The sequence below is a fragment of the Esox lucius genome, chromosome 22 (genome assembly GCF_011004845.1).
Source record: "Esox lucius isolate fEsoLuc1 chromosome 22, fEsoLuc1.pri, whole genome shotgun sequence".
NCBI classification, from domain to species: Eukaryota; Metazoa; Chordata; class Actinopteri; order Esociformes; family Esocidae; genus Esox; species Esox lucius.
In genome coordinates, this window is record NC_047590.1 from 24350054 (window position 1) to 24376185 (window position 26132).

At 40.9% G+C, this 26132-nt stretch overlaps 1 protein-coding gene across 1 annotated transcript in view; it reads right to left on the reverse strand.

Annotated features, from left to right (window-relative positions):
• Positions 1-13886: 13886 nt before the first annotated feature.
• Positions 13887-26132, reverse strand: part of LOC105030501 (A disintegrin and metalloproteinase with thrombospondin motifs 5) — a 46997-nt gene continuing 34751 nt past the window's right edge. The window contains exons 5-8 of the mRNA XM_010904393.3: positions 19104-19287; positions 18701-18876; positions 17753-17928; positions 13887-17433 (exon numbers count right to left, since the gene is read on the reverse strand). Of these exons, the coding sequence (XP_010902695.2) occupies positions 16782-17433; positions 17753-17928; positions 18701-18876; positions 19104-19287 (1188 nt within the window). The 3' untranslated portion in view covers positions 13887-16781. The remainder of the gene's footprint in view (positions 17434-17752; positions 17929-18700; positions 18877-19103; positions 19288-26132) is intronic.

A 26132-nucleotide genomic window follows, 5' to 3' on the forward strand; every position in this document is an offset into this window, starting at 1 on the left:
TGTAAAGTATACCACGTAAGGGTGGATGTTTTTAAAGTGGTGGTGTTCGACCGACTGTGAAACTGAAGACGTGGGGACAGAGGTCAGACAAGGCTAGCATCCTAACAGGCCTCGAAACAATGAGCTGTTCGCATCGCCTCGATACCAAGCGTGTTGTGCGATATGGCGGCCAGGCGAGTGTCTGTAGCTCTTCGGGTAGAGTGAGGGCAGAGGGGCCGCTGAGTTCTTAAGGTGGAATAGTTCTTTACGCGTCTCCACCACTCATACTCCGAGGATAGGGCCTAACCTCTCGCGAGGAAAAGCCCTTCACAAAGACCATCTCATTAAAAAAAACACAATTAGGACATAACTCCAATACTCATACAACTTTCCCAAATTATTTCTCCACAGATGACTCTACTCCCGGTGATCGACTGGTATTAAGTCTATATTTCGCTTGAATAATGATGAATGAGATAAATACAATAATAAAGAAACGTCTGTATGGCGAGCCTAGGAACGCGAGAGAAGGCATACCAGTGCAAGGGCTACATACACAAGAACACAACAAGACTTACCAGGTACAGTGAAACACACTAATAGAGAATGATCGAACTGTTGAAATTGTTACCTGCCGTTCGCGCGCATAGTCTCAGACTGGTGAAATGTTTTCGTTTTTAAAATTGAATGGCCAGTATTTTACAACCACACCTCTATCGGGTTAGGAAAAAATACCCATAACCTAGTGCTGTTAGTAGAACAAAATAATAAAAAGGTAACGTACATTTACTACATGCTTCTTACAATTATCTGAGTCGACTGAATTAAATTCACTTAATATTTTGAGTGGTAATGAGATTGACCACCTTAAACGCCACAGGTCAGAGAAAGAGAGATGTAGTAACATATTTCTCCAGAAGATGTCAGACATGCACCATGGAAAAAGTGATAAAGAACCGTGGCTTCTGACTGAAATAGTTTGAGTCATAATCCCCATAAAAATTTGCGGCCGAACTCAAAAGCTTTTCTTCCATTGTTTTTTTTTTTAATCAACTTCGAACATGGTCTGTGTTTCGAGTTGATTTAAACCACCTCTGCGTTTTGATAACTGTACATTTCTATAAAACAAGGTGACTTTTATCAATAATGGCAAAATATTAGTAAGTATACATATTTGGTAGAGTTAATTGAAGCAAATGTGTTCCTCAAGGCTCGGTTCTGCGCCCATTATTGTTCTCAATATATATGCTGCCTCTGGGCAATGTAATCCGAAATCACAATGTACATTTTCACTGTTATGCTGATGACACACAGTTATATGAAGCATGGAGAAGCCACAAAATTAGCTACTTTGGAAGCATGTGTTTCAGATATTAGGAAGTGGATGACAAAGAACTTCTTGCTCTTAAACTAAAGAAAAACAGAAATGCTAGTTTTAGGACCGAAGAAACAAAGAGCGTTGTTAGCAGATCTCACTGTGAACCTCGACGGCTGCATGGTCGTATATTAGTGCTGCACACGGCTGCTAGAATCCTAACTAGAAAAAAAAAATGTGAACACATTACTCCTGTACTAGCGTCCTTACACTGGCTGCCTGTTAGGGTTAGGGCTGATTTTAAGGTTTTACTGTTAACCTATAAATCTATACATGGACTTGCTCCTACTTACCTTGCTGAAATGATCCAGCCATACATACCTACACGTAACCTTAGATCGCAAGATGCAGGCCTTTTAATTGTACCTAGAATTTCTAAACAAACAGCCCGAGGCAGGGCCTTTTCTCATAGAGCTCCACTACTGTGGAATGATTTGCCAAATAAGGTTAGAAATGCCAACTCACTGCAAACGTTCAAGTGTCTACTAAAAAGTAATCTGTACAGCATGGTTTATGATTAGGTGGAGCCTGGCCCAGGGGCGTGAAGGTGACCAGAGGGCTTGATACTGTCCACCCTTGCTGTCTTGCCAGATGGGCTCTCGTCGCCACTGGGATGCCCTCCCTCCAATGCTTTTCGGGGGAAGAGTCACTGGCTTGTTGTTGTCTCTCTGTTGCGCAATTGTGCAATTGGGCTGTACTCTGCTGGCAATACTCGGCCCTCATTCAGGGTGGTTGCGGTTGGTGGGTGTCCCTTTGGTTGATGGCTGGCAATGTGGGTGGATTGATTTCCTGCCTGTTTGGCCCTGTCCGGGGCATCCCCCGGGAAGGGCCACAGTGTTGCCGGACCCCCCCGTTTCAGTCCCAAGGTCTTACGCTGCCATACTATTGTGCTGGGAGATTGGGTCAGTTCTCCTTCCCCACTAAGTTCTCCTTCTCCACTATAAATCGTTGTTGATATGAGGAATGCATTTTCAGAATTTTCCTAGTCTCCTCCCGTTTTAAACTTTAGGAGGACATGAGATCCTGGTCCACACCTGTGGAGTACCTGGTTTGGGGGCCCGTTGCTGTCCCTGTCCTTGTCCATCTGGTCATACTTCTGACCTAGTCTAAATTTAAATAGACTCTGGATTTAAACCACATGCATTTATACAATTATTCTAATTGGACTCTTAATATCTCACCCGGCACAGCCAGAAGAGGACTGGTCACCCCCCTTCGGCCTTCTTAGGGAGTTTTTCCTAGCCACTGAAATTCAACACTACTTTTGTTTGCTCCTTGGGGTTTAAGGGCGGGTGTTTCTGTAAAAGCACTTTGTGACAACTGCTGTTGTAAAAAGGGCTTTATAAATACATTTGATTGATTGATTCATTGATGACGTGATTTACTTTTTGGAGTTGTATGAGGATTATGACACGTTGACTATTTCAGTCTATAGCTTTGTTCCATACCATGTAATTAGAATGTAAGTTGGCTTTGCTTTTTTTCAACAGCATTTTCCTGTCACAGACAAATTAATTAAACCTTAGAAAAAAGGAAATATTAAGTTATATTTATTCGACTACCAGTATGGAGGAATACTCAATAATATTCAAAAGGATAAATAAAATCAGAAATCACTGGCAGCAGCCTTATGAATAAAGATTGTCTTTGATGTCACATCAGTGGATAATTACCTCTTTTGTTTTCATACATCCACTTAACAAAAATTCCCTCCATACTATTCAAACATGGGTAAGTGTGTTCTATACTTTTGACTGGTATTGCAAATGTAATCAGTGTTGATGTATAATTTCTGAGTTATGGGAGCCCAGGGTTCGGCAGATGGCAGCAAAGCCTCACATTTGACCTGTGACAACAGATGACAATACCAAAATACTTTAACTTCAATCCATATTCTCTATTCAGTCTGTTAGCCATATAGGGGCTAACAACAACACTACAAACACTCTTACTACTCCCTATGAAGGAGCTGTAGAGTTCACTACAACATAATCCCAGATTGCTTCTTGTAAACACTTTTTATTTTAATAATAGCATATGCAGCTACACCCTGAATATTGTACACATAGGGGAGTGACATTTATTTAGGTACATATTATGCAATCTACGTTATTGTAGCAAAATATCTGGCAATGCGATTTGAGTCTATGGAGTGACGGAGTCTACTACAAAACCCATGTTAGTTGATATTATGGTGTAAAGGTTAGGTACATTACTTTTCAATAGGTTATAAAATGGACCATTTTAGTTTAAGCCTAATGTAGTCAGGTCACTCAATAAATGTCTACACTTAGTCCACAGCTCATATTCACATTTTCATCATCCAACACACGTTCTTAACTGGAACAACCTTACCTCTTGGGTAGCTACAGTAATGCTTGAATGTATGTGAACCCCTTGCACAATTATAGATTTTTATAGGTTCACCATGAACTCTTTTTTATTTGACATAACAGGTTTATAGTTAACAATACCATATGTTGATTTAGAGGAAATCATACATGTAATAAAAATAAAAAATTAAAATGTTTAGTGCAGGTGCAAAAAAAAGTGAACACCAAGTTGCATTGGTTAAATCGATCAGGTAAATTGAATCAGGTGAGTAAATAATTAGGTATTAAATAAACCATTCAAAGGAGGAATCTTTAGGAAAGAGTTTGGGCAGCACTCTGATAAATAGAGACAAGAAACCTGGTCAATTTGGTGTTACCCATACAAGTGAATGCAAAACACCTCAAGAGGAATGCAAAACACATGTCCTCTGAGCTCTCCTTTGCTTTTGACATCAGGAAGAGGGCAGCGAGAGCCCCAGTCTGGGGAATGCTATACAACTATCTCAAAAAGATTTAAGCTCCATCAGTCCTCTGAGGAAAATCATTTAAGTTGGAGACCATTTAACACAACAGCAACTTGCCCTACTAGTGGACATCCTTCCAAAATATCCTGAAGAACCACTAGTAAAATAATGAATCAGGTAAATGCCAACCCAAACACAACGTCTGGGTACTTGCAGAAGCCCCTTGCTGCATCCCAGGTTACTGTGTATGCTTCAACAATAACAAAAACTCTAAATCGAAATCGAAATGGCAATTACGGGAGAGTTGCTAGGAAGTAAAAAGAACCAAATGGCCCATCTTAACTTTGCCAGAGACCACCTGGACCTGAAGGTTTCTGGAAGTCCATTTTCTGGTCTCCCAGAAGGGATTTACATATATGAACTTCCAGAAGGGCTTTACATATTTTTGCATAAATTAAATCTTAGTTTCTGATAAAAATAAATAAATATATATTATATATTTGTGCATGGCCTCAATTTGGAATGTTTTTCCAAAGAAATAGGATGTGGATTTATTTGCTAATCAATATGAAATACCGAGACTCAACCTTTATGCTTTTACTGAAGCATGCTATCTTAATTACGGTCTATGATTGAGTGTTGTCTGGACCAGGGGCATGAAGGTGAATGGAAAGACAATAGATTGGCAAACCATTGTTGCCATCTCCACCTGCCAGGCCCCCTCTATCCACTGGGATACCCCCTTTCCAATGCTATTTCTCAGGCTAAGTGATGTGCTTAAGCATTTTGCCCCATAACAGTTCTCAAGAGTGGGCATCACGCCTTGTCAGAGTTTTTGCCATACTCAACGTGAGTGGGTTCAGTCTCTGATGAAAATTTTATGTCCAGCCAGATGTGTAAAAAGTATGAAGTAAAAGTACTCAGCTGTGTTCACAAGTTTTGGTTAGTTTATAAAGTAGTGCTAAATTATCAGGTAAACAGCGTTCACCACACCATTGATGCCCCATGAGGTGAGATCTTGCATGGAGCCCCAGACCGAGGGCGATTGACCGTCATCTTGAACTTCTTCCATTTTCTAATAATTGCGCCAAAAGTTGTTGCCTTCTTACCAAGTTGCTTGCCTATTGTCCTGTAGCCCATCCCAACCTTGTGCAGGTCTACAATTTTATCCCTGATGTCCTTACGCAGCTCTCTAGTCTTGGCCATTGTGGAGAGGTTGGAGTCTGTTTGATTGAGTTTGTGAACAGGTGTCTTTTATACAGGTAACGAGTTGAAACAGGTGCAGTTAATACAGGTAATGAGTGGAGAAAAGGAGGGCTTCTTAAAGAAAAACTAACAGGTCTGTGAGAGCTGGAATTCTTACTGGTTGGTAGGTGATCAAATACGTATGTCATGCAATAAAATGCAAATGATCTCGTCTCATCTTCATCAGCTTATCCGGTATCGGGGGGAAATTAAATATGCAAATTCATTATTTAAAAATCATACAATGTGATTTGCTGGATTTTTGTTGGATTATTCTGTCTCTCACAGTTGAAGTGTACCTATGATAAAAATTACAGACTTCTACATGCTTTGTAAGTATGAAAACCTGCAAAATTGCTAATGTATCAAATACTTGTTCTCCCCACTGTAAAAGAGCTGTGAATGTGTACTCTCAGTTCCATCCTTTGCTTTTCCTTTTGAATCTGCATTTGGTGTCAGTAGGATCAATCCAACATGAAGATGAGGGCACTGTCTAGGATTTGGATGTTAAACAAAAAGAGGGACTCAATTAGAACCATAGCACAAAAGTTGGGGATAGCTAAATCAATAGTTTGGAATGTCCTGAAGCAATCAGCAACAACCAGGTTGGCCAAGGAAAACAACAGCAGACATAAAAAAAACAGAAAAAAAGATCTGCTCGTTCTACAAAGCATACCACCTCATCTGTGAAGCATGATGGAGGTAGTGTCATGGCATGGGAATGCATGGTTGCCTCTGGAACAGGCTCACTCATCTTTATCGATGATGTAGCGAATTATGGCAGCAGAATGAATTCAGATTCAGAAAATCTTGGGTATCGTTGTACAAGAAAATGCCACTACACTCATTAGACAATGCTTCACAATGCAATAGGACAATGAAACAAAACACACTTCCAACACAACCAAGGAGTTCATCAGGGGAAAAAGTGGACAGTTTTTGATTGGCCATGTCAATCTCCTTATTAAGATCTGATTGTACTTCACTTGCTGAAGAGGAGACTGAAACTCAGTAAAACAAGTTACAACCCAATATGGTTACAGTAAAGGTTTGGCAAAGCATCTCAAAGAATGATAGCAATAGTTTGGTGATGGCAGTGGGTCACAGTCTCACTGCTGTTATGTGATGCAAGTAATTTGCTATTGAGATGGAGAGTTAATGAGAGTGAGTGAGGGAGAATTTTGAGTTGTTTAGAATTTCAGATTTTTCTTTTACACTGAACAAAATTATAAACGCAACACTTTTGTTTTCCCCCCAATTATCATGAGCTGAACTCAAAGATCTAAGACTTTCTCTATGTACACAAAAGGCATATTTCTCTCAAATATTGTTCACAAATCTGTCTAAATCTGTGTTAGTGAGTTAGTGAGCTCCTTTGCAGAGATAATCCATCCACCAGGTGTGGCATATCAAGATGCTGATTAGACAGCATGATTATTGCACAGGTGTGCCTTAGGCTGGCCACAATAAAAGGCCAATCTAGTGTATTTACACTACCATTCAAATTCAGTTTGGGGTCACTAAGAAATGTCTTTGTTTTCCATGAAAACAAAAAATAAATTAGTTTGAATAGGAAATATAACAAATTATAGTAATAGTCAATTAAAAAAATATAGATTTTTAATTTAAATAATAATTGTGTCCTACAAACTTTGTTTCTTTCAAAGAATCCTCCATTTGCCGCAATTACAGCCTTGCAGACCTTTGGCATTCAAGTTGTCAATTTGTTGAAGTAATCTGAAGAGATTTCACCCCATGCTTCCTGAAGCACTTCCCACAAGACTGGGTTGATGGGCACTTCTTAAATACCATATGATCAAGCTGCTCCCACATCACCTCAATAGGGTTGAGACTATGTTGGCCACTCCATTAGTTCTTGCATAGTTTGGAGCTGGGCTTTGGGTCATTGTCTTGTTGTAGGAAGAAATTGGCTCCAATCAAGTGCCGTAAACAAGGTATGGCATGGCGTTGCAAAATGGAGTGAATAGCATTCCTTCTTCAGGATCTCGTACAAATCTCCCACTTCACCACCACCAAAGCACCCCCAGACCATCATGCTGTCTCTACAAAGCTTGAAAAATTGCCTCAAGCACTCCTCCAGCATCTTAATCTTAATTTCTCAGAACACAAATGGACTGACCAGTTTCAGAAGACAGTACTTTGTTTCTGGCCAATTTGACCCTGTAATCCACAATTGTTCACGCTCCACATACTCAACTTCTCTAAAGGCCAATTTTATTGATTCTTTAATCAGCTTTCAGCTGTGCTAACATAATTGCATCTTATGATCAATTAGCCTTTTAAATGTCATGTCCTGCCATCTTTGCGCTGGGGCCATAGCCAGGACCGGACAGAAGGTGGGTCCGGCGACACTGTGGCCCAATCCAGGGGAAGCCCTGTACAAGACCAAACAGGCAGGAAATCAATCCACCAACATTGCCATGCATCAACCAATGGACAAGGACACCCACCAACCGCAACCACCCTTAATGAGGGCTGAGTTTTGCCAGCAGAGTACAGCCCAATTGAACAAGTGCGCAACAGAGAGACAGCAACAAGCCAGTGACTCTTCCCCCGAAAGGCATTGGAGGGAGGGCATCCCAGTGGCGATGAGAGCCCACCTGCCAAGACAGCAAGGGTGAACAGTATCAAGCCTTTGTTCACACCCCTTGGCCAGGCTACACCTAATCATAGACCGTGCTGTAGAGATGAGTCTTTAGTAGACACTTGAAAGTTTCTAACCTTAATTGGCAAATCAGTCCACATTAGTGAAGCTCTATGAGAAAAGGCACAATTAAAAGGCCTGCATCTTGCGATCATAGGTTACGTGTAGGTATGTATGACTGGTCCATGTATTGATTTATAGTTTAACAGTAAAACCTTAAAATCAGCCCTAAACCTAACAGGCAGCCAGTGTAAAGAGGCTAGTACAGTAGTAATGTGTTCACATTTTTTTGTTTAAGTTAGGATTCTAGCAGCCGTGTGCAGCACTAATTTAAATTTATTTATTTATTTGTCTGGGTAACCGGAAAGTAGAGCATTGCAGTAATCTAGTCTAGAAGTAACAAAAGCATGGATTAGTTTTTCTGCATCAGTTTTTGATAAAAGGTTTCTGATTCTTGCAGTGTTTCAAAGATGAAAATAAGCAACTCTTGAGACATATTTTATTTGTTCATCAAAGGAGAGGTCAGGGACAAGGGTAACGCTGAGGTTTCTTACAGTTTTTTGGGGGTTCACAGTGAGGTCTGCTAACAAAGCTCTTAGTTTTTTGTGTCCTAAAATGAGCATTTCTGTTTTTCTTGAGTTTAAAAGCAAGATGTTCTCTGTCATCCACTTCCTAGTATCTGAAATGCATGCTTCCAAATTTGTTAATTTTGGGGCTTCTCCATGCTTCATCGAAATATATAACTGTGTGTCACCAGCATAACAGTGAAAGTTGACATTGTGATTCTGGAATACATCACCCAGAGGCAGCATTTATAGTGAGAACAATAATGGGCCCAGAACCGAGCCTTGAGGAACACCAAAGCATACCTTTGACTTGTCAGATGATATGCCATCCACACTAACAAACTGATATCTTTCAGATAAATAAGATTTAAACCAGGCGAGAACATGTCCACGTAGCCCAATATGGGTTTCCAGTCTCATCTAAGAGAAGGGAGTGATCAATAGTGTCAAAGATGCGGAACCTTTGTCTGAGGCCATTAGAAGGTCATTTGTTACAGTCTCAGTACTATGATGGGATCTGAAACCGGACTGGAGCATTTCATAAATGTTATTTGTCTTCAGGAAGGCATTCAGTTGTTGGGAAACATATTTTTTTTAGAGAGGAACGGGAGGTTCGATATTGGCCTATAATTGTTTATTATGACAGGATCCAGATTTTAATTTTAAGAGGCTAAATTTCCGCTATTTTTGTGAGTTTGTTACACATCCGGAGGAAAGGGAGCAATTTATTATGTTCAACATTGGCAGACCTAGCACAGGAAATAGCTCCTTAAGTAATTTTGTTGGAATCGGGTCTAGCTGACAATTTGTGGGTTTAGAACTCATTACAAATTTTGTGAATGTGTTCAGCGATTCGGTACCAAAAAATTCAAGTGTCCCCATTGACACCTGGTCAGGACAACTGAGATTTTGGGGACTATAACTATTTAAGGAGGAGTCAGTTATTTCTTTTCTAATGGTGATGATCTTTTCATCAAAGTAGTTCATGTATTCATTACAGCTTAAGTGAAGACCCACTTCACTTGTTGAGCATTGCTTTTTTGTTAACTTTGCAACTGTATCGAAGAGAAATGTTGGATTGTTTTTGTTTGCCTCAATCAGGTTGGAGAAATAAGCTGATAGAGCAAATGTATGTGATTTTCGGTATTGTAGTGTACTGTCTATCCAGGCTAGTCTGAATACTTCCAACTTGGTGGAGTGCCAAGTTTCTTGTTGCGTATTTCTTTTGTTTTTAGTGGTGCAACCGTTTCTAAAGTATTTTGCAGTGTTGAGTTTAGATCCTCAATTTGATCGTTTGCGGATTTATTTACTCTGTCGTTGATGAGTGAATCAAGATATCTATTTGTAGTCCGAGAATTTATAGTACTGATTTTGAAACTCATTGTTTGCGGAGCAAGCATTCTTGTTTGAATGTAATAAGACAGTGACAGTGATCCGATAATCCAGGATTTTGGGGGGAAATTATTAGATCTACAATATCTATTTCTCGTGACAGGACTAAATCTAAGGTGTGATTGTGGCAGTGACCTGAAACATGTTGGATATAACCCACTGAGTCAATTATGGCTTCAAAGGCTTTTTGAAGAGGATCATTGGACTTTTCCATATTAATATTGAAATCGCCAAAAATGTGAATACTATCTGCCATGACTAAGGTTAGACAAAAATTCTGGAAACTCATTAAGGAACATTGTGTATGGCCCGGGGGGCCTGTAAATAGTAGCTATGTAAAACGGTTTATCAGCCTGGTTAACTTTCGTGAGTAAAACTTCAAAAGAATGAAAATCAGTGATGTGTTTGAGAGTAAATTTATATTTACTTTCATAAATATTAGCAATACCCCCTCCTTTTCGTCATGCATGGGGGTGTTAGAAATCGTCCGTTTCGTCTAGTGGTTGTAATTATTATCGCATACCCGTTTGTCAAGGGAGAGAGAAATTATATTATTCATTGCAGCATTAGAAAGTCTTGTTCATGAGGTTACAGACCTTGTCTTCCTTACACAACCTCAATCTCATCTCACTCAATCTCTTCTCACTGTAATGTTGGTTACAAGCTGATTTATACTTTGAAGGGTGTGTCTACCTAGCAAAGATCAGGTTTCCAAGACAGTAACCCCCATGGCCAAATGGTCAATGTGAACATTCCTGGGGTTAGTAGAGCGCAACCTACAGAGATATAATCTAAACAGAGAGGTTTCTGTTGTTCTCATTATCTAGGCACGTTCCCCTACAATTAAACGTACATTCACATTGTAATTGTTAATGCTCAGATTCCACAGGGGATATTATCACTAGTATAGTCAGGAGGCCTCATTTAGGGCAGTGAATTCATCAGGCTTTAGCCACGTTTCACACAAGCCAATTACATCTAGTTTATGATCAGAGATTATTCACTGCAACTGCCTTGGGAGTAAGGGATGTAAACATTTAGGAGTCCCATTTTGAGATCCGAGGTGATACAGTCCTTTTTATTTGTGACCGAGGTGGAGGAAAGCTTTTTCTTAACAAGGTTGCTATTGTTAGCACTACCTTGTTTAACGTTTCTCAGCCTGGAACGAGTCACAGTGGCAATAGGTAAAACTGTACTCTGGCTATGCTATTAACAGCCTGCGGCCTGATCTGCACCCTATCTCATGGTGAGGCGATAGGAGTGAGACACCTGTCAATGTTCCTAAATAAAAGAAGAGCACCACTCCAGCTAGGATGGAGTCCATCGCTCCTCAGCAGATTAGGCCTGGCCCTATTTCTGGGAAAGAGCTAGTTATTTACAAACTCTTACCTCCTGCGACGGGCAGAACTCCGTTTTCAGCCAGTGATTGAGTTGCGTGAGTCTGCTGTAGAGCTCGTCACTATCCCTAGCTGAGAGGGGGCCAGAGACAATTACTCGATGCCGACACATCTTTCTAGTTAGTTTACACGCTGATGCCATGTTCTGCTTCCTAACCTCTGACTGTTTCATCCTAACGTTGATGGTGCCAACATGAATAACAATATTTCTGTACTCTCTATACTTGCCAGTTTTAGACTTCACCAACCCCAGATTTGCAGCTACATCTGTGGCTCTGCCTCCCGGTAAACAGTTTACGATCGCCGGCTGATTCTTTAGTCTAATACTAATCGAATCGCAGATTAAAAGTTTTCAGTTTTTCCGGGCCACCGGTAGAACATGCCTGCCGATCATTCCCCTCCAAAGACAGCTCAGGCCTTTACTCTGACTTCAGTGGAGAAAACCTGTTGAAAATCTGTTCAGGAGCTGTGCCGGGGGGCTAACAACACAATTGTTTCTTCCTGGTGGCACAGATGCAGTTTTTCTCATTTCTACACTAACATAATCCTTGCCTGATATTTGCATCTGAAACTGAGCCTCTAACTCTGCTATCTTTACGTGAAGACGATAGTTCTCTGTGTTGTAGCTACAACAATTACAATGATAAGGTATAGTAATGATATTTAGGGTCAGGTGTTCAGGGGTGAGTAATTCCGTTAATAATGTCCAAAAAGAGTCCCGGTGTAGAAAAGTTGGGTAAAAGGTCAATAGATAAAAAATATTGCGTTTGTAAAACTCTTGAAGTAGAATCTGACCAATTCGTTTATATTGACTATATTCGAAAATGTTTGGCAGGTAGGTAACAGCAGGCAGTGTACAGCACGTCAACAATCCCACAATGCACAGTGACTTGAATTGTTGTGTACATTTTGGTTATAATTTTGTATTATATCTTGATTATGTTCCATTTCCTTTGGCAATGTACACATGTTTTGTATGCCAATACAGCCTTTAATTCCATAGTGAAGGAATAGGACCATTTGATACATTAGTTCAAGTGCCCTAACAAAACAGGTTTCAAACTTTATGGGTAAGTTCCTGAACACATCTAAGAAAGAAAAGTCACAGACCTTTTAAATATATATTTTATATACATATATTCATGTAGATGACTAGAAAACATTTTTTTCTTAAAAAGGAATTATTCTCCCCAGTCACATTCCTAGTTAAATAGTAATTATGATACAAAATCACCATAGTAATAAATACATTCAATACATTCATCACTTTTTTTTTCTTCCACACACCAGTTGTACAAACAATAAATTACATGTTCAGTGCTGTGATTCCATCATTCAGCAAAAGGATCTGTTCCCAAGGAAAGTGTCAAATAGTTTTGCATATACACCGATCAGCCATAACGTGACCACCTGCCTAATATTGTGTAGGTCCCGATTTTGCCTCCAAAACAGCCCTGACCTGTCAAGGCATGGACTCCACCTCTGAAGGTGTGCTGTGGTATCTGGCACCAAGATGTTAGTAGCAGATCCTTTAAGTCCTATAAATTGCGAGGTGGGGCCTCGATGGATCTGACCGGTTTGTCCAGCACATCCCACAGATGCTCGATTGGATTGAGAGCTGGGGAATTTGGAGGCGAAGTCAACACCTTGAACTCGTTGTGTTCCTGAACCATTTTTGCTTTGTGGCAGGGGGCTTTATCCTGCTGAAAGAGGCCAATGCCATTAGGGAATACTGTTGCCATGAAAGGGTGCACAAGGTCTGCAACAATGCTTAGTTATAGTGGTATGTGTCAAAGTAACATCCACATGAATGGCAGGACCCAAGCATCACACTGCCTCTGCTGGCTTGTTTTCTTCCCATAGTGCATCCTGGTGCCATGTGTTCTTAAGGGGAGCAATGCGCACACACACCCGGCCATCCACGTGATGTAAAAGAAAATGTGAATCATCAGACCAGGCCACCTTCTGCCATTGCTCTGTAGTCCAGTTCTGATGCTCACGTGCCCATTGTAGGTGCTTTCGGCAGTAGACAAGGGTAAGAAGCAGCACCCTGACTGGTGTGCCGCTATGCAGCCCCATACGCAACATACTGCGATGCACTGTGTGTTCTGACACCTTTCTATCAGTACCAGCACAACATTTTCAGCAATTTGAGCTACAGTAGCTCGTTGGATTGGAACACACGGGCCAGCCTTCGCTCCCCACGTGCATCAATGATCCTTGGCCGCCCATGACCCTGTCACTGGTTCACCGCTTTTCCTTCCTTGGACCACCTTTTGATAGGTACTGACCATTGCAGACCGGGCTGCAGTTTTGGAGATGCTCTGACCCAGTCTTCTGGCCCTCACTATTTGGCCTTTGTCAAAGTCACTCAGATCTTTATGCTTGCCCATTTTTCCTGTGTTTAACACATCAACTTTGAGGACAGAATGTTCACTTGCTGCCTTATATATCCCACCCACTGACAGGTGCCATGATAACGAGATTATCAGTGTTATTCACTTTACCTGTCAGTGGTAATAATGTTACGGCTGATCGGTGTACAGCACCAGACAATAGTTAGGACACACCTACCCATTTAAGGCTATTTCTTTAGTTTTACTATTTTCTACATTGTAGAATAATAGAGAAGAGATCAAATCTATGAAATAATGCATATAAAATTAATATTTTCAAATTGGCCACCCTTTGCCTTGATGATAGCTTTGCAAACTCTTGGCATTCTCTCAACCTGCTTCATGTGGTATTCACCTGGAATGCATTTCAATTAAAAGTATTTTGTAGTTAATTTGTAGAATTTCTTTCCTTAATGCATCAGGGTGGGTATATAGAGGGTGACAAGGTAGGGTGGGTATACAGAAGGCTATCATAATGTCTGTACAGTAGTACTAGATAATATTGCAGGAACATTTCAAATGATCAAAGAGGAACGATGGTTCATCATTACTTTAGGACATTAAGTTTTGTCAATCCGGAAAATTTCAAGAACTTTAAAAACATTTTCTTCAAGTACATTTGCAAAAACCATCAAGCACTACAATGAAACTGTCTCCCATGAGGACCGCCACTGGAAAGGAAAACCAAGAGTTACCTCTACTACAGAGGACAAGTTCATTAGAGTTACCAGCCTTAGTCAATAGTCAATTAACTTCACCTCAGATTGCAGCCCAAATAAATGCTTCACAGAGTTCAAGTAATAGAAACATCTTAATATCAACTGTTCAGGACAGACAATGGGAATCAGGCCTTTGTGGTTGAATTGTGGCAAAGAAACCACTACTGAAGGACACCAAAAAGAAGAGACTTGCTTGGGCCAAGACGCATGAGAAATTGACATTATACCAAAATTCTACACCAATATGCCATCCCATCTGGTTTGTGCTTAGTGGGACTATCATGTGTATTTCAACAGAACAGTGACCCAATAAAGACCTCCAGGCTGCATGTGGGCTATTTGACCAAGAATGAGAGTGACAGAGTGCCCCATCAGATGACCTGGCATCCAATCACTCAATCACATCCCAATTGAGATTTGTTTGGGATAAGTTGGAGTGCGGAGTGATGGAAAAGCAGCCAACAAGTGCTTCGCATATGCGGGAACTCCTTTAAGACTGTTGGAAAAGCATTCCATGTGACTAGCTCATGAAGCTGGTTGAGAAAATGCCAAGAGTGTACAAAGCTGCCATCAAGGTAAAGGGTGGCTTGAATCTAAATGTATTTTGAATTGTTTAACAAATTATTTGGTTACTATATGATTCCATGTGTTATTTCACTGTTTTGATGTTTTCACTTTTATTCTACAATGTGCAAAATAGTAAAGACATACCCTTGAATGAGTAGGTGTGTCGTTGATCCCAGAGGTTAAGGCTACGAAAGTCCAAACATTTGAATGGTACTGTATATTTTTAAGATGTGTTTTTGTGTGGTTTCCATTTCTATACATACTATGCGTGTATGACGCATGTATTCTGAACATGGATGATACTGGAATTTCATTGTGAAAGTATATCATTAAAACAATTTTGAAAATGTGTTAACGTGAGCCAAATATTGTCGAAACATGGGGTGTTTTGTATTCTTTATATGCATGTGTGTGAAATAATGAGTTGTGACATTATGGCAAAGGCCATATGTCCCCAGTATGTTGTAAATCAATCTTCACCATTGAAAGGGTGTTGTTCAGAATTACAAGCTTATGAGGGATGACAGGCTAAGGAGAAAGATGGAGTTGAAGGTGTGAGAGAGTGAGGAATGAATAGGCTGAAATAAGAATATATTAATTTGCTGAATGAGAAATGGAGGTGTGCATGTGTTTTACTGAGAGTGTGTGAGAAAAAGTATAGTCTAAAACTAGAATTTGTAAATGTTTAAAATGAGAGATTGAGAGGATGGGAGATGACATGTTTGTGTGTGTGTGAGAGAGAGAGCGTTAGGAATGTATTTGGTCAGGTCTAACTTCAACACATTGTTCCACATGTTTTTATTTCAGGCTATCCATTTCTCACTCTAACATCTTCAAGTCCACCCTACTCCTTAGTTAGTTATCCATCATAAGCTTGTAGTCTGAAACCCTTTATGTATCCCTCTTGCTGTATTCGTGAGTAGGCAGGGCACACATTGTCATATTAGCAAGAACTTGCTTTTTTCATAAACAAACAAACGGACATACAAACAAAGACACAGGGAGCCAACGAAACACAGTGACAAAATTGTAGCGAACCTCTTGCAACCGCATAGTGATACAAATGGAACTGAGGGTTAGAGTCAGTTAAAAAAGTTTAGGCCACAAGTTTATCAAAACACTAAATGTTTACGCTCATATCTACCCAGCTCATACACACACAGCCATGCATGCACACACACAAGAGTCAAGAATGCACATTAGGTCATACCATGTCATTACGACCTTTAACCAAAACTAATGTCAGAGATAAAGGGTCACCATGGTCTCTTGGAGCGGTGTTAGTCTACATGAGTTACTAAGAATAGGCAGATTTCAAAAAAAGGATTTCTATCTTCACTTAAAGTGGTTTTCTTTTATCTGGGATTATTCTTTTTTCTACTGGATAAAGTACGGTTCGTTTTCTTTTAGTCATGGACACCAAACTACTTATTTATAAAACAGGAAGTGGGATAGTATTTGAAGACTCAAATAGAGGAGGCATTTTACCATGTGAGGGGTTGGGTGGCTGCACCATTTGTTTGGAAGTGTCTGAGGGTGCCCGTCATTTTGTCAGTGGCTGTGCCAAGTAGGGACTGGCATAGTAAGGTATGAAGGAGAGCTTGACTGACCGAAGTGTCTGTCCATGTATACTCCCTACCCCATTCACCCTCCCAGTCCATTTGAGGAGAGTCTGTAGGTCCCTCAGCACTTTTTCACTAGGCATTGTTTGAAGGCGGAGGGGCGGGAGCCCAGCGGGCATCCCTTGGCCAGCTTGGCCTGTGGGTCCTTGCATTGCACAGTGCGGCTCTGCCAGCCCGTGTCACAAGTTCTAGAGCATATCATCCATGGACCCGTTACCCACTGAGGCCCTGGGGTTGCCGTTGACATCACCTGGGCTGTGGAGAGGGCAGGGGCCAATGTGAAGCTACTGCTGAATCTGCTAGTGGTGTTTGTTGGAATAGTAGTGGACGGGGATGGGGTCGTGGAGGTGCGTGGTGTAGGAGGTGGTGGTGAAACCCGACGTGGCATGAAGAAGCTGTAGCGGACATCCAGTGTCTTTTTGGCATCCGTAGCCAGAATCTGAACCATGAGGTCCTCCCGGAGGGCCCCGGGGCCCATGCTGTGAAGCCACTCATCCCGTTGGCTCCAACCACTGTAATTGAGCACCGAGCCATTGAGGGGGATGATGGTCTCCGAGGTAGAGATCATGAACTTGCCGTTGAGGAGGTAGTCTCCACCAGGTCGACGCAGTGCCAGGTAGGCTGTGTACCGAGGCTGATCCTTGGGCTTGTACTGGCGGACCTTGATGTGGGTGGAACCCTCTGGAATCTTCACCACATCCGTGTAACCCTTACTTCATGTGTGAGGGAGAGAGGAAGACAGAGAGTTACAGATAATTAATTTATGGGTACTCTATTACTCTATTACTACTAAATTTGGGACTAAACAATTATGGTAACCTATATCAGTTCTGGAAGAAATATGACATTTTGATGGTTTTTGGCTTGGGGTATGGTTACTGGTTAGGTTTAGAATTAGGATTAGGTGTAGTTTTAGGATGAGGGCTTTCTGGGTTATGGTTTAGCTTAAGGATTTGTTTTTGGTTTATGAAACAGGATATTAAGTGTCCCCAAACAGCCACAAGTAAAACAGGCATGTTTGATTTTGCCTACCTTTTTTTAGTGAAGTTGCCGTTTACCCTGATGCAGCTGGTGCCATCCCCGCCACAGATGCCACACTTGTCAAACTGCAGCTTGGAGCCAATGATGTTGTCGCAGCCCGTGCGAACACACTTGCCTTTCACACACACCGAACTGCTGTATGGCCGACACTCTGTCCCATCCACCACCTAGAGCGATTAAAACAGGTATTGTACAATTAATAGCAATTATCATATCATCCTCATCAGTATTGTCTTTGTATTTTCTATATTGCCATTTCTTGCCTCCGTCTCAGAACCCATTGGATGGGACACCCAGAGATCCCTGTGCTCCATTCTACTACAATGGATTTTCAAAGGGAGGTGAGGACAAAGGATAATTACATTTAGAAAAGGCCATTGTCCTCCTAATCATGGAAATATCTTTAGCATGGGTATATCCTCTCCCTCATCATCCCTACAACCCTCAACATCATTCTCACCATCCAGCAGGGTAGTCTAGTTATCAAGAATGATAGGCTACCAAAGGAAAAGTCTAATCACAAGCCAACAAGGTGAACCTGTCGTTCGGTCCCTGAGAAAAACAGGTACAGGACCGTAATTGCTCCCATGTGGTTGCTGTATATTAGAATATGTAAAAAATGCTAATCTTTATCTTTCAAGCAGAATAGACACTAACAAACATGGCAGTGGACTACTGGTAATGGGTAGGCATATGACCAGTAACCGAATGGTCGCTAGATCAAACCAGCAAAATTTAAATAGATGTGTTGTTTGGTCACTCAGCAAGGCAGTTAATCATAATTGCTCCAAGGTCATTGCTGTAAATGAGAATGTGTTTTTGGTGAATATGCCGTTAAAGAAAGGGATGACTAATGAAAAAAATAAATTCTATCATGGTTCGTCAAGGTTCCTCACTGACACATTTTAACTCAACAGTGACCTTTACATATTAACTCACCCTCTGTGAGAAGACCACATAGTAGCCCGTGCCCTTTGCCCGGCAGGTCAACTTGCAGACATCTTTTGGCAGCACTCCCGCAAACTTAGGGACCCACTCCACAAATGTCTTTACACCCTTAGGGTCGGTTTGGGGGCCGTTCCGTACCTCACACTGCTCCTGACGGAAAGTCTTACCTAGAGTGAGGACAATTCCAGAACATGTTAGAGGGGGAACAACAAGTTAGAGTTGGACTGTAAGTTGTACTATTTACCATTCATTGACCTCTTAACCACGTGTAGTGAATATTCAACATTCACTGATCTATTGTAAGACTGTGTATTTCTCAGATATATATTTTTTGCTTATCTACATTGCTGCGTTACTGCACACATTAACCAGCCATTTGTGGTACTCCACTCACTGGACAACAGGCACGGCATGACACTGCAAGATCGATAGATGGTCCTTTTCCCCGTGCAGTAGCGGCCGTTGTTTCGGGGGGGCGGGTTGTTGCATAGACGCTGGGCGAACTGCACCCCTCCACCGCAAGATCTGGAACATGCTCCCCATGAACCCCAAGAACTCCAGCTACCGTGGTTAGAAGCCTGGGGTGGGGTGGGGGAGGAGAGAGGGAAGATGAAAGACAGAAAAAGGAGATTGTGGTATAACATTAGAGGGAGTGAGATCAGAGGAGAGGGAGAGAGAGTAGGTAGAGAAAGAGGGAGAGACACGAAGGAACATTTAGAATTGCTGAGTGAGTAAGATAGAAATCTGTGAGTTTGGCAGCTAACCCACATGTAAAGGGAAACTCCCTTTCTGCTTTTCTCAGAGTGATGGTTAAGGTTAGGGTCGGGGAAGGAGAGTTGGATCTCAACTTTCTTGCCTCTATGTTTTTAATCATTATTATTCATTTTTGTATATTGCAGTTTTGTAGAATAGACTATGTTCCTTTTCTGGTTTAAAGATATATGTATTTATTTATTATTTATTCATGTATACATGTAAATTCATATAATTTTGCACATGTAAATTATAAGGTATTTGATTATATTTATTTGTTCATCTGATTTGTTTAATTTGTAACTTCAAATTGTTTGCTAATATTTTTTTATATATATATACTGTTAGCATTGTACTTTGTATTATTTCTGCTCTGGACAATGACGGGGAGGCCACAAGGCAGTTTCTAAATTCAGTGTCAAGTTTCCATATTTTAAGTATTTGATGTAATCTCTGTATTTTACTGTTTATAAACTATGAGTAGGAATTACTCCAGATTATTTGAAAACTATTATCTGGAATTATTTTAAAAACATTGTACTTAATTGAGCTTGTCTGGCTCAATGGACCAATGGGACAGTCAGAAAATGGAGAAACCAAACCCATCGGGCACTCCCAAGCCAAAATTGTCTGCTAAATGTTCTGTAATTAAGATTCAGCTTCTCTCAACTAAACTGAGGGTCATTCTTACAGACTGTTCTTCAGATGCAGGAGGGGGAAGAAGTCAGAGGCCTACCAGAAAAATAAAGAGGAGTTGAGGAGGATGGAGAAGGGTTTAAGTGGAGGGAGAAGGCCTTGGAGAAAAGTGAGGAACAGATGATGGCGGATAGGAGAGAGGTGCTGGAGTCGAGAAAGGTGGTGGTGGATGAGGTTAACCAGGTGGTGGAGGAGAGGAAAAATGTGGATATTGCAAGTATGGAGATAAAGAAGAAGGAGAAGCAGGTGGAGAGGAGGGAGAAGGCTGCATAGAGAGAGGAGAATAGAGAACGAGAGTCTGAGTATGGAGATAGAGGATGTGGGAACAGAACAAAGTGAGTATGGAAAAAGAGAGAGAAAACTTAAGGAATAAGAGGCTAAATAAGGCTTGTCACAGGTGGTGAGAGGAAGATTCTCTGGCAAAACATGCTAAACTCCTGGACATAAAGAAATGAGAGATCTGAACAGACCTGAACGAAGGTCCTTGCAGCCAAGGAGAGCGAGGCCTTGTTGCAAATGAAAAATATATTGCACTATAACTATTCAGAAATACAACATTGAATAGCCCTCTCAATCTCAACTCTGGACATCGAAGCCAGTTCCATAACATTTTTTCATTGCATCCCTCTAATCAGGGACTTAGGGCCTGGAACACCATGGGGTGGAATTAATGACCATAGGCCTGAAGTGCTTCAGTTTGATTAAATCAGGGATAGTATTCTCTGTGGAGGCAAAAAAAGAGACCCTTATGATGTACACTGAACAAAATTATTAACGCAACACTTTTGTTTTTGCCCCCATTCATCATGAGCTGAACTAAAAGATCTAAGACTTTCTCTATGTACACAAAAGGCCTATTTCTCTCAAATATTGTTCACAAATCTGTCTAAATCTGTGTTAGTGAGCACTTCCCCTTTGTGGAGATAATCCATCCACCTCACAGGTGTGGTATATCAAGATGCTGATTAGACAGCATGATTATTGCACAGGTGTGCCTTAGGCTAGCCACAATAAACAGGCACTCTAAAATGTGCAGTTCCATCACACACAATGCCACAGATGTCGCAAGTTTTGAGGGAGCGTGCAGTTGGCATGCTGACTGCTGGAATGTCCACCAGAGCTGTTGCCCCTGAATTTAATGTTAATTTCTCTAACATAAGCCGTCTCCAAAAGCGTTTCCGAGAATTTGGCAGTACATCCAACCGGCCTCACAACCGCAGACCACGTGTAACCACACCAGCCCAGGACCTCCACATCCAGCATCTTTACCTCCAAGATCGTCTGAGTCCAGCCACCCAGACAGCTGCTGCAACAATTGGTTTGCATAACCAAAGAATGTCTGCACAAACTGTCAGAAACCATCTCAGGGAAGCTCATCTGCATGCTTGTCGTCCTCATAGGGGTCTCGACATGACTGCAGTTCACCTTCATAACCAACTTGAGTGGGCAGATTCTCACATTTGATGGCGTCTGGCACTTTGGAGAGGTGTTCTTATCACGGATGAATCTCGGTTTTCTCTGTACAGAGCAGATGGGAGACAGCATGTATGGCTTTGTGTGGGTAAGCGGTTTGCTGATGTCAATGTTGTGGATCGAGTGGCCCATGGTGCCGGTGAGGTTACGATATGGGCAGGCGTGTGTCATGGACAACGAGCACAGGTGCATTTTATTGATGGCATTTTGAATGCACAGAGAGATACTATGATGAGATCCTGAGGCCCATTGTTTTTCCATTCATCCACGACCATCACTTCATGTTGCAGCATGATAATGCACAGCCCCATGTTGCATGGATCTGTACACAATTCCTGGAAGCTGAAAACATCCCAGTTCTTGCATGGCCAGCATACTCACCGGACATATCACCTATTGAGCATGTTTGGGATGCTCTGGATCGGCGTATACGACAGCGTGTTCCAAGTCCTGCCAATATCCAGCAACTTCGCACAGCCATTGAAGAGGAGTGGACCAACAACCACAGGCCACAATCAACACCTGATCAACTCAGGTTGTGTGTTGCACAGGGTGGAGATGTGTTGCACAGTGTGAGGCAAATGGTGGTCACAGCAGATACTGACTGATTTTCGGACCCCCCCCGGACCCCCCCAATACAGTGAAACTGCACATTTTAGAGTGACCTTTTATTGTGGCCAGCCTAAGGCACACCTGTGCAATAATCATGCTGTCTAATCAGCATCTTGATATGCCACACCTGTGAGGTGGATGGATTATCTCGGCAAAGGAGAAGTGCACATTAACACAGATTTAGACAGATTTGTGAACAATATTTGAGAGAAATAAGCATTTTGTGTACATTAAGTCTTAGATCTTTGAGTTCAGCTTATGATAAACTGGGGCAAAAATAAAACTGTTTCGTTTATAATTTTGTTCAGTGTATGTATTATTCAAAAAAGCATTTATGTGAAGATCACTCTCTCTGTTTCATCAATGTGAAAGCATCGGCCAGCTATCTCACAGGTCTTGATCAATATTGTAGTAAGTCAATTTTGTAGTTAGTCAATACTGTAGTTAGGAAATGGAAATATTACTAGAGGACAGTACAGGGCAATGAGCTGAGATGTGATCTGCTAACTCAATCACAAAGAAGAGCTGGTAATAGCCAAAGAAACACAGACAAAACCCTAACATGCAAAGAAAATATTAAAGCTATCAGCTATGGAAGGCCACTTGTGTTTCAAAATGTAAAGTATTTAATGTGTCAAATAAGGTTATTGACCAATCAGCATTTGAATACAAACGTTGTCATATAATTCTTTAACGTGTAGATTATTTTTGTTGATGTAGTGATTACACCATTACTTGTAATTGTATGTATTATGCAGATCGGCTGATCAAAAATAAACTAGCTGGTGTATGTAAACGATGTTCTCCCCTAACAAACCCAAAACCAATCTGTTTCAGTTACATTACTTGCAAGGTTTTATCTTGTCATAATTTCTATACTCAAAAGACCGTTTTCATTGTTGGTCATTTTTGCACCCGCCCCATTCATGTAACACAGAAGTATGTGGCAAGCTACTATAACAATGTTAGTTAACTTAGTGACAACAACAGGGCTAGTATGCTAGCTTTTTTAGTTTGTATCTATGAAGTAATTCTAAAGTTTAACTGTTTTAATGTAGTCACATTAATCCAAATTATTGCTAAGAAAATTAGGACAACAGTTGCTGGTTATTATGATAGTTCCATAATCTGTTTCTTATTTGATGGGTCAAAAAGCGTTTTTATCGTCGTAATTAAAAGACGCAATTCCAAGTTGCATCAATGAATACATAATGTTGACACAAACATTATGAAAATCACGTCACTACCAGTTGACCAATCACTGATAAAAGGGCATAGACTTCGGTTACAATAATTTTAATTGCTTCAAGGAAAAACATTGTGCACACGAACACTCTAAAAAAGACCAAAACTACATAATGAAGTATGCCCAGACCTTAACAAGTAAAACTATAAAAACTCTTTAACACCCCAAAAGACAATCAAAACTACTACAACAATAAATGCATTTGTTATATGAATGACTAAACAGAAAAGGAACCAGGCAAGCCTAGCTCAGCCGGCCAACATTTAAAAGTTATGAATGTTGTTGCCCTCCCTGGATTCAAACCTGGGTTTGATTGCTAGCGAGACTGAAGATGAACTTTATACTGCCAAAGCTATTTCATTTCATGGCACAACATCATACATTTTTCTTTCATTCGTGAATGACATTCATACAATAACTATCAATATAGGTGATGATAACTGACATTTTCATTTTATTATTCTTGACTAACACAGCCCCTTAAGAAAAGATCCTGAGAGAAGAGAGAGACAGAGTGCAATAGATGAGGGAGACATGCACACCCAAATACAAAAGAAACATTCTTTCCTCTTCCCAGGGGTCAGCATCCGCCAAGAATACACCCAGTCATTACTCTGGTAATCTTGTTTTCAAACAGATTGCCTTGAGTTAGATGACAACCTTGCTGAAATAAGTAGAATCGTCACCACCCTTCATTATGTTTTGCCTGGTATCTGTTCTGACTGCTGCCTTCGCTGTGTTATGGCTGGTGCCTCTACTGTACTGCTGGTGTCTTTGCTGTTTTGGCTGATGCCTTTAATGTGTTTTGGTTGGTGGTCACCTTTCGCAAAACTATTTATTTACCTTTAGTTATACAGAGAAATAAAGTGAGACCAAGGTCACTTTAACAGCTGAGCCCTGTATTACAATAATAAAAACATACATACAAAAAAAAATCACAATTGACCATAAAAATAAATAAATAAGAAATGCAACATGTCACTGAATGGAATTCCATGAGTCTGGAGCAAAATATTCAAAAGCAGTTTTAACCAGTAGGTCCATGCTCCAGCACTATCCAGTTTTGAGAGCATGTTTGGTAACTGCTGTTCTTCCCTTTCTCTGTTAGATAGTCAGGATGTTTTAGCACAACTGCCTTCTATAAAAACATCAATCAATATTTGGCCCTTCAAGATGTCAGTGACTCCCAGCCAACTAAACAATATAACAGACAGTGATTGAGTGTGAAAATTTGCACAGTGATAAAATGCAAGGCCAAATGATAGACAGCATCCAGAGTTGGGTACAGATGCTGAGGCATGCATACATTGTAGTGATTATCATGTTTTATTGTAAACTATGGACAGTGCTTGATTTGAAATTAAATAAGTGCAGGAGCTGTATTTTTCCAAGTTGGTTCATTAGAACAGGAAATGTCATGGCCCTTAAATGTCTCAAATGACCACAATGGTGGGCAGGATCTATTTTAGCCCATGCAAGTCTAAATAGAAAGTTGCAGATTTCTGACCCAATAGTTCTACCAGCTCCTGCTCTTGATCAAGGAACTAAGGACAATAACAGCGGTATAAAGTATAACAGAAATCACCCAAATGGCCCTCATCAAAAGTTTACATTCCCTTGAATGTTTGGCCTTGTTACAGACACACAAGGTGACACACTCAGTTGCAAATGGCAATTTAAGATGAATGTCCCACACCTGTGGCTTTTTAAATTGCAATTAGTGTCTGTGTATAAATAGTCAATGAGTTTGTTAGCTCTCATCTGGATGCACTGAGCAGGCTAGATACCGAGCCATGGAGAGCAGAAAAGAACAGTCAAAAGACCTGTGTAACAAGTTAATGGAACTTTATAAGGATGGGAAAAGATAGAAAAATATATCTAAAGCCTTGCAACTGCCAGTCAGTACTGTTCAATCACTTATTAAGAAGTGGAAAATTCAGGGATCTCTTGATACCAAGCCAAGGTGAGGTAGACCAAGAAAGATTTCTGCCAAAACTGCCAGAAGAATTGTTCAGGATACAAAGAAAAACCGACAGGTAACCTCAGGAGAAATACAAGCTGCTCTGGAAAAAGATGGTGTGGTTGTTTCAAAGAGCACAATACGACGATACTTGAACAAAAATTTGCTGCATGGATGAGTTGCCAGAAAGAAGCCTTTACTGCGCCAATGCTACAAAAAAGCCTGGTTACAATATGCCCAACAACACCTTAACACACCTCACAGCTTCTGGCACACCGTAATTTGAAGTAACAAGAACAAAATATAGCTTTATGGTCACAACCATAAGCACTATGTTTGGAGAGGGGTCAACAAGGCCTATATATTGAACAGAATACATCCCCACTGTGAAGCACGGTGGTGGCTCACTGAAGTTTTGGTGATGTGTGAGCTCTAAAGGAACAGGAATCTTGTGAAAATTGATGGCAAGATGAATGCAGCCTGTTATCAGAAAATATTAGCAGACAATTTGCATTCTTCTGCATGAAAGCTGTGCATTGTGACGCTCTTGGACTTTCCAGCATGACAATGACCCTAAGCACAAGCTGACAATCCAGTCATTACAATAGAAAAAGGTGAAGGTTCTGGAGTGGCCATCACAATCCCCTGACCTTAATATCATTGTGCCACTTTGGGGAGATCTC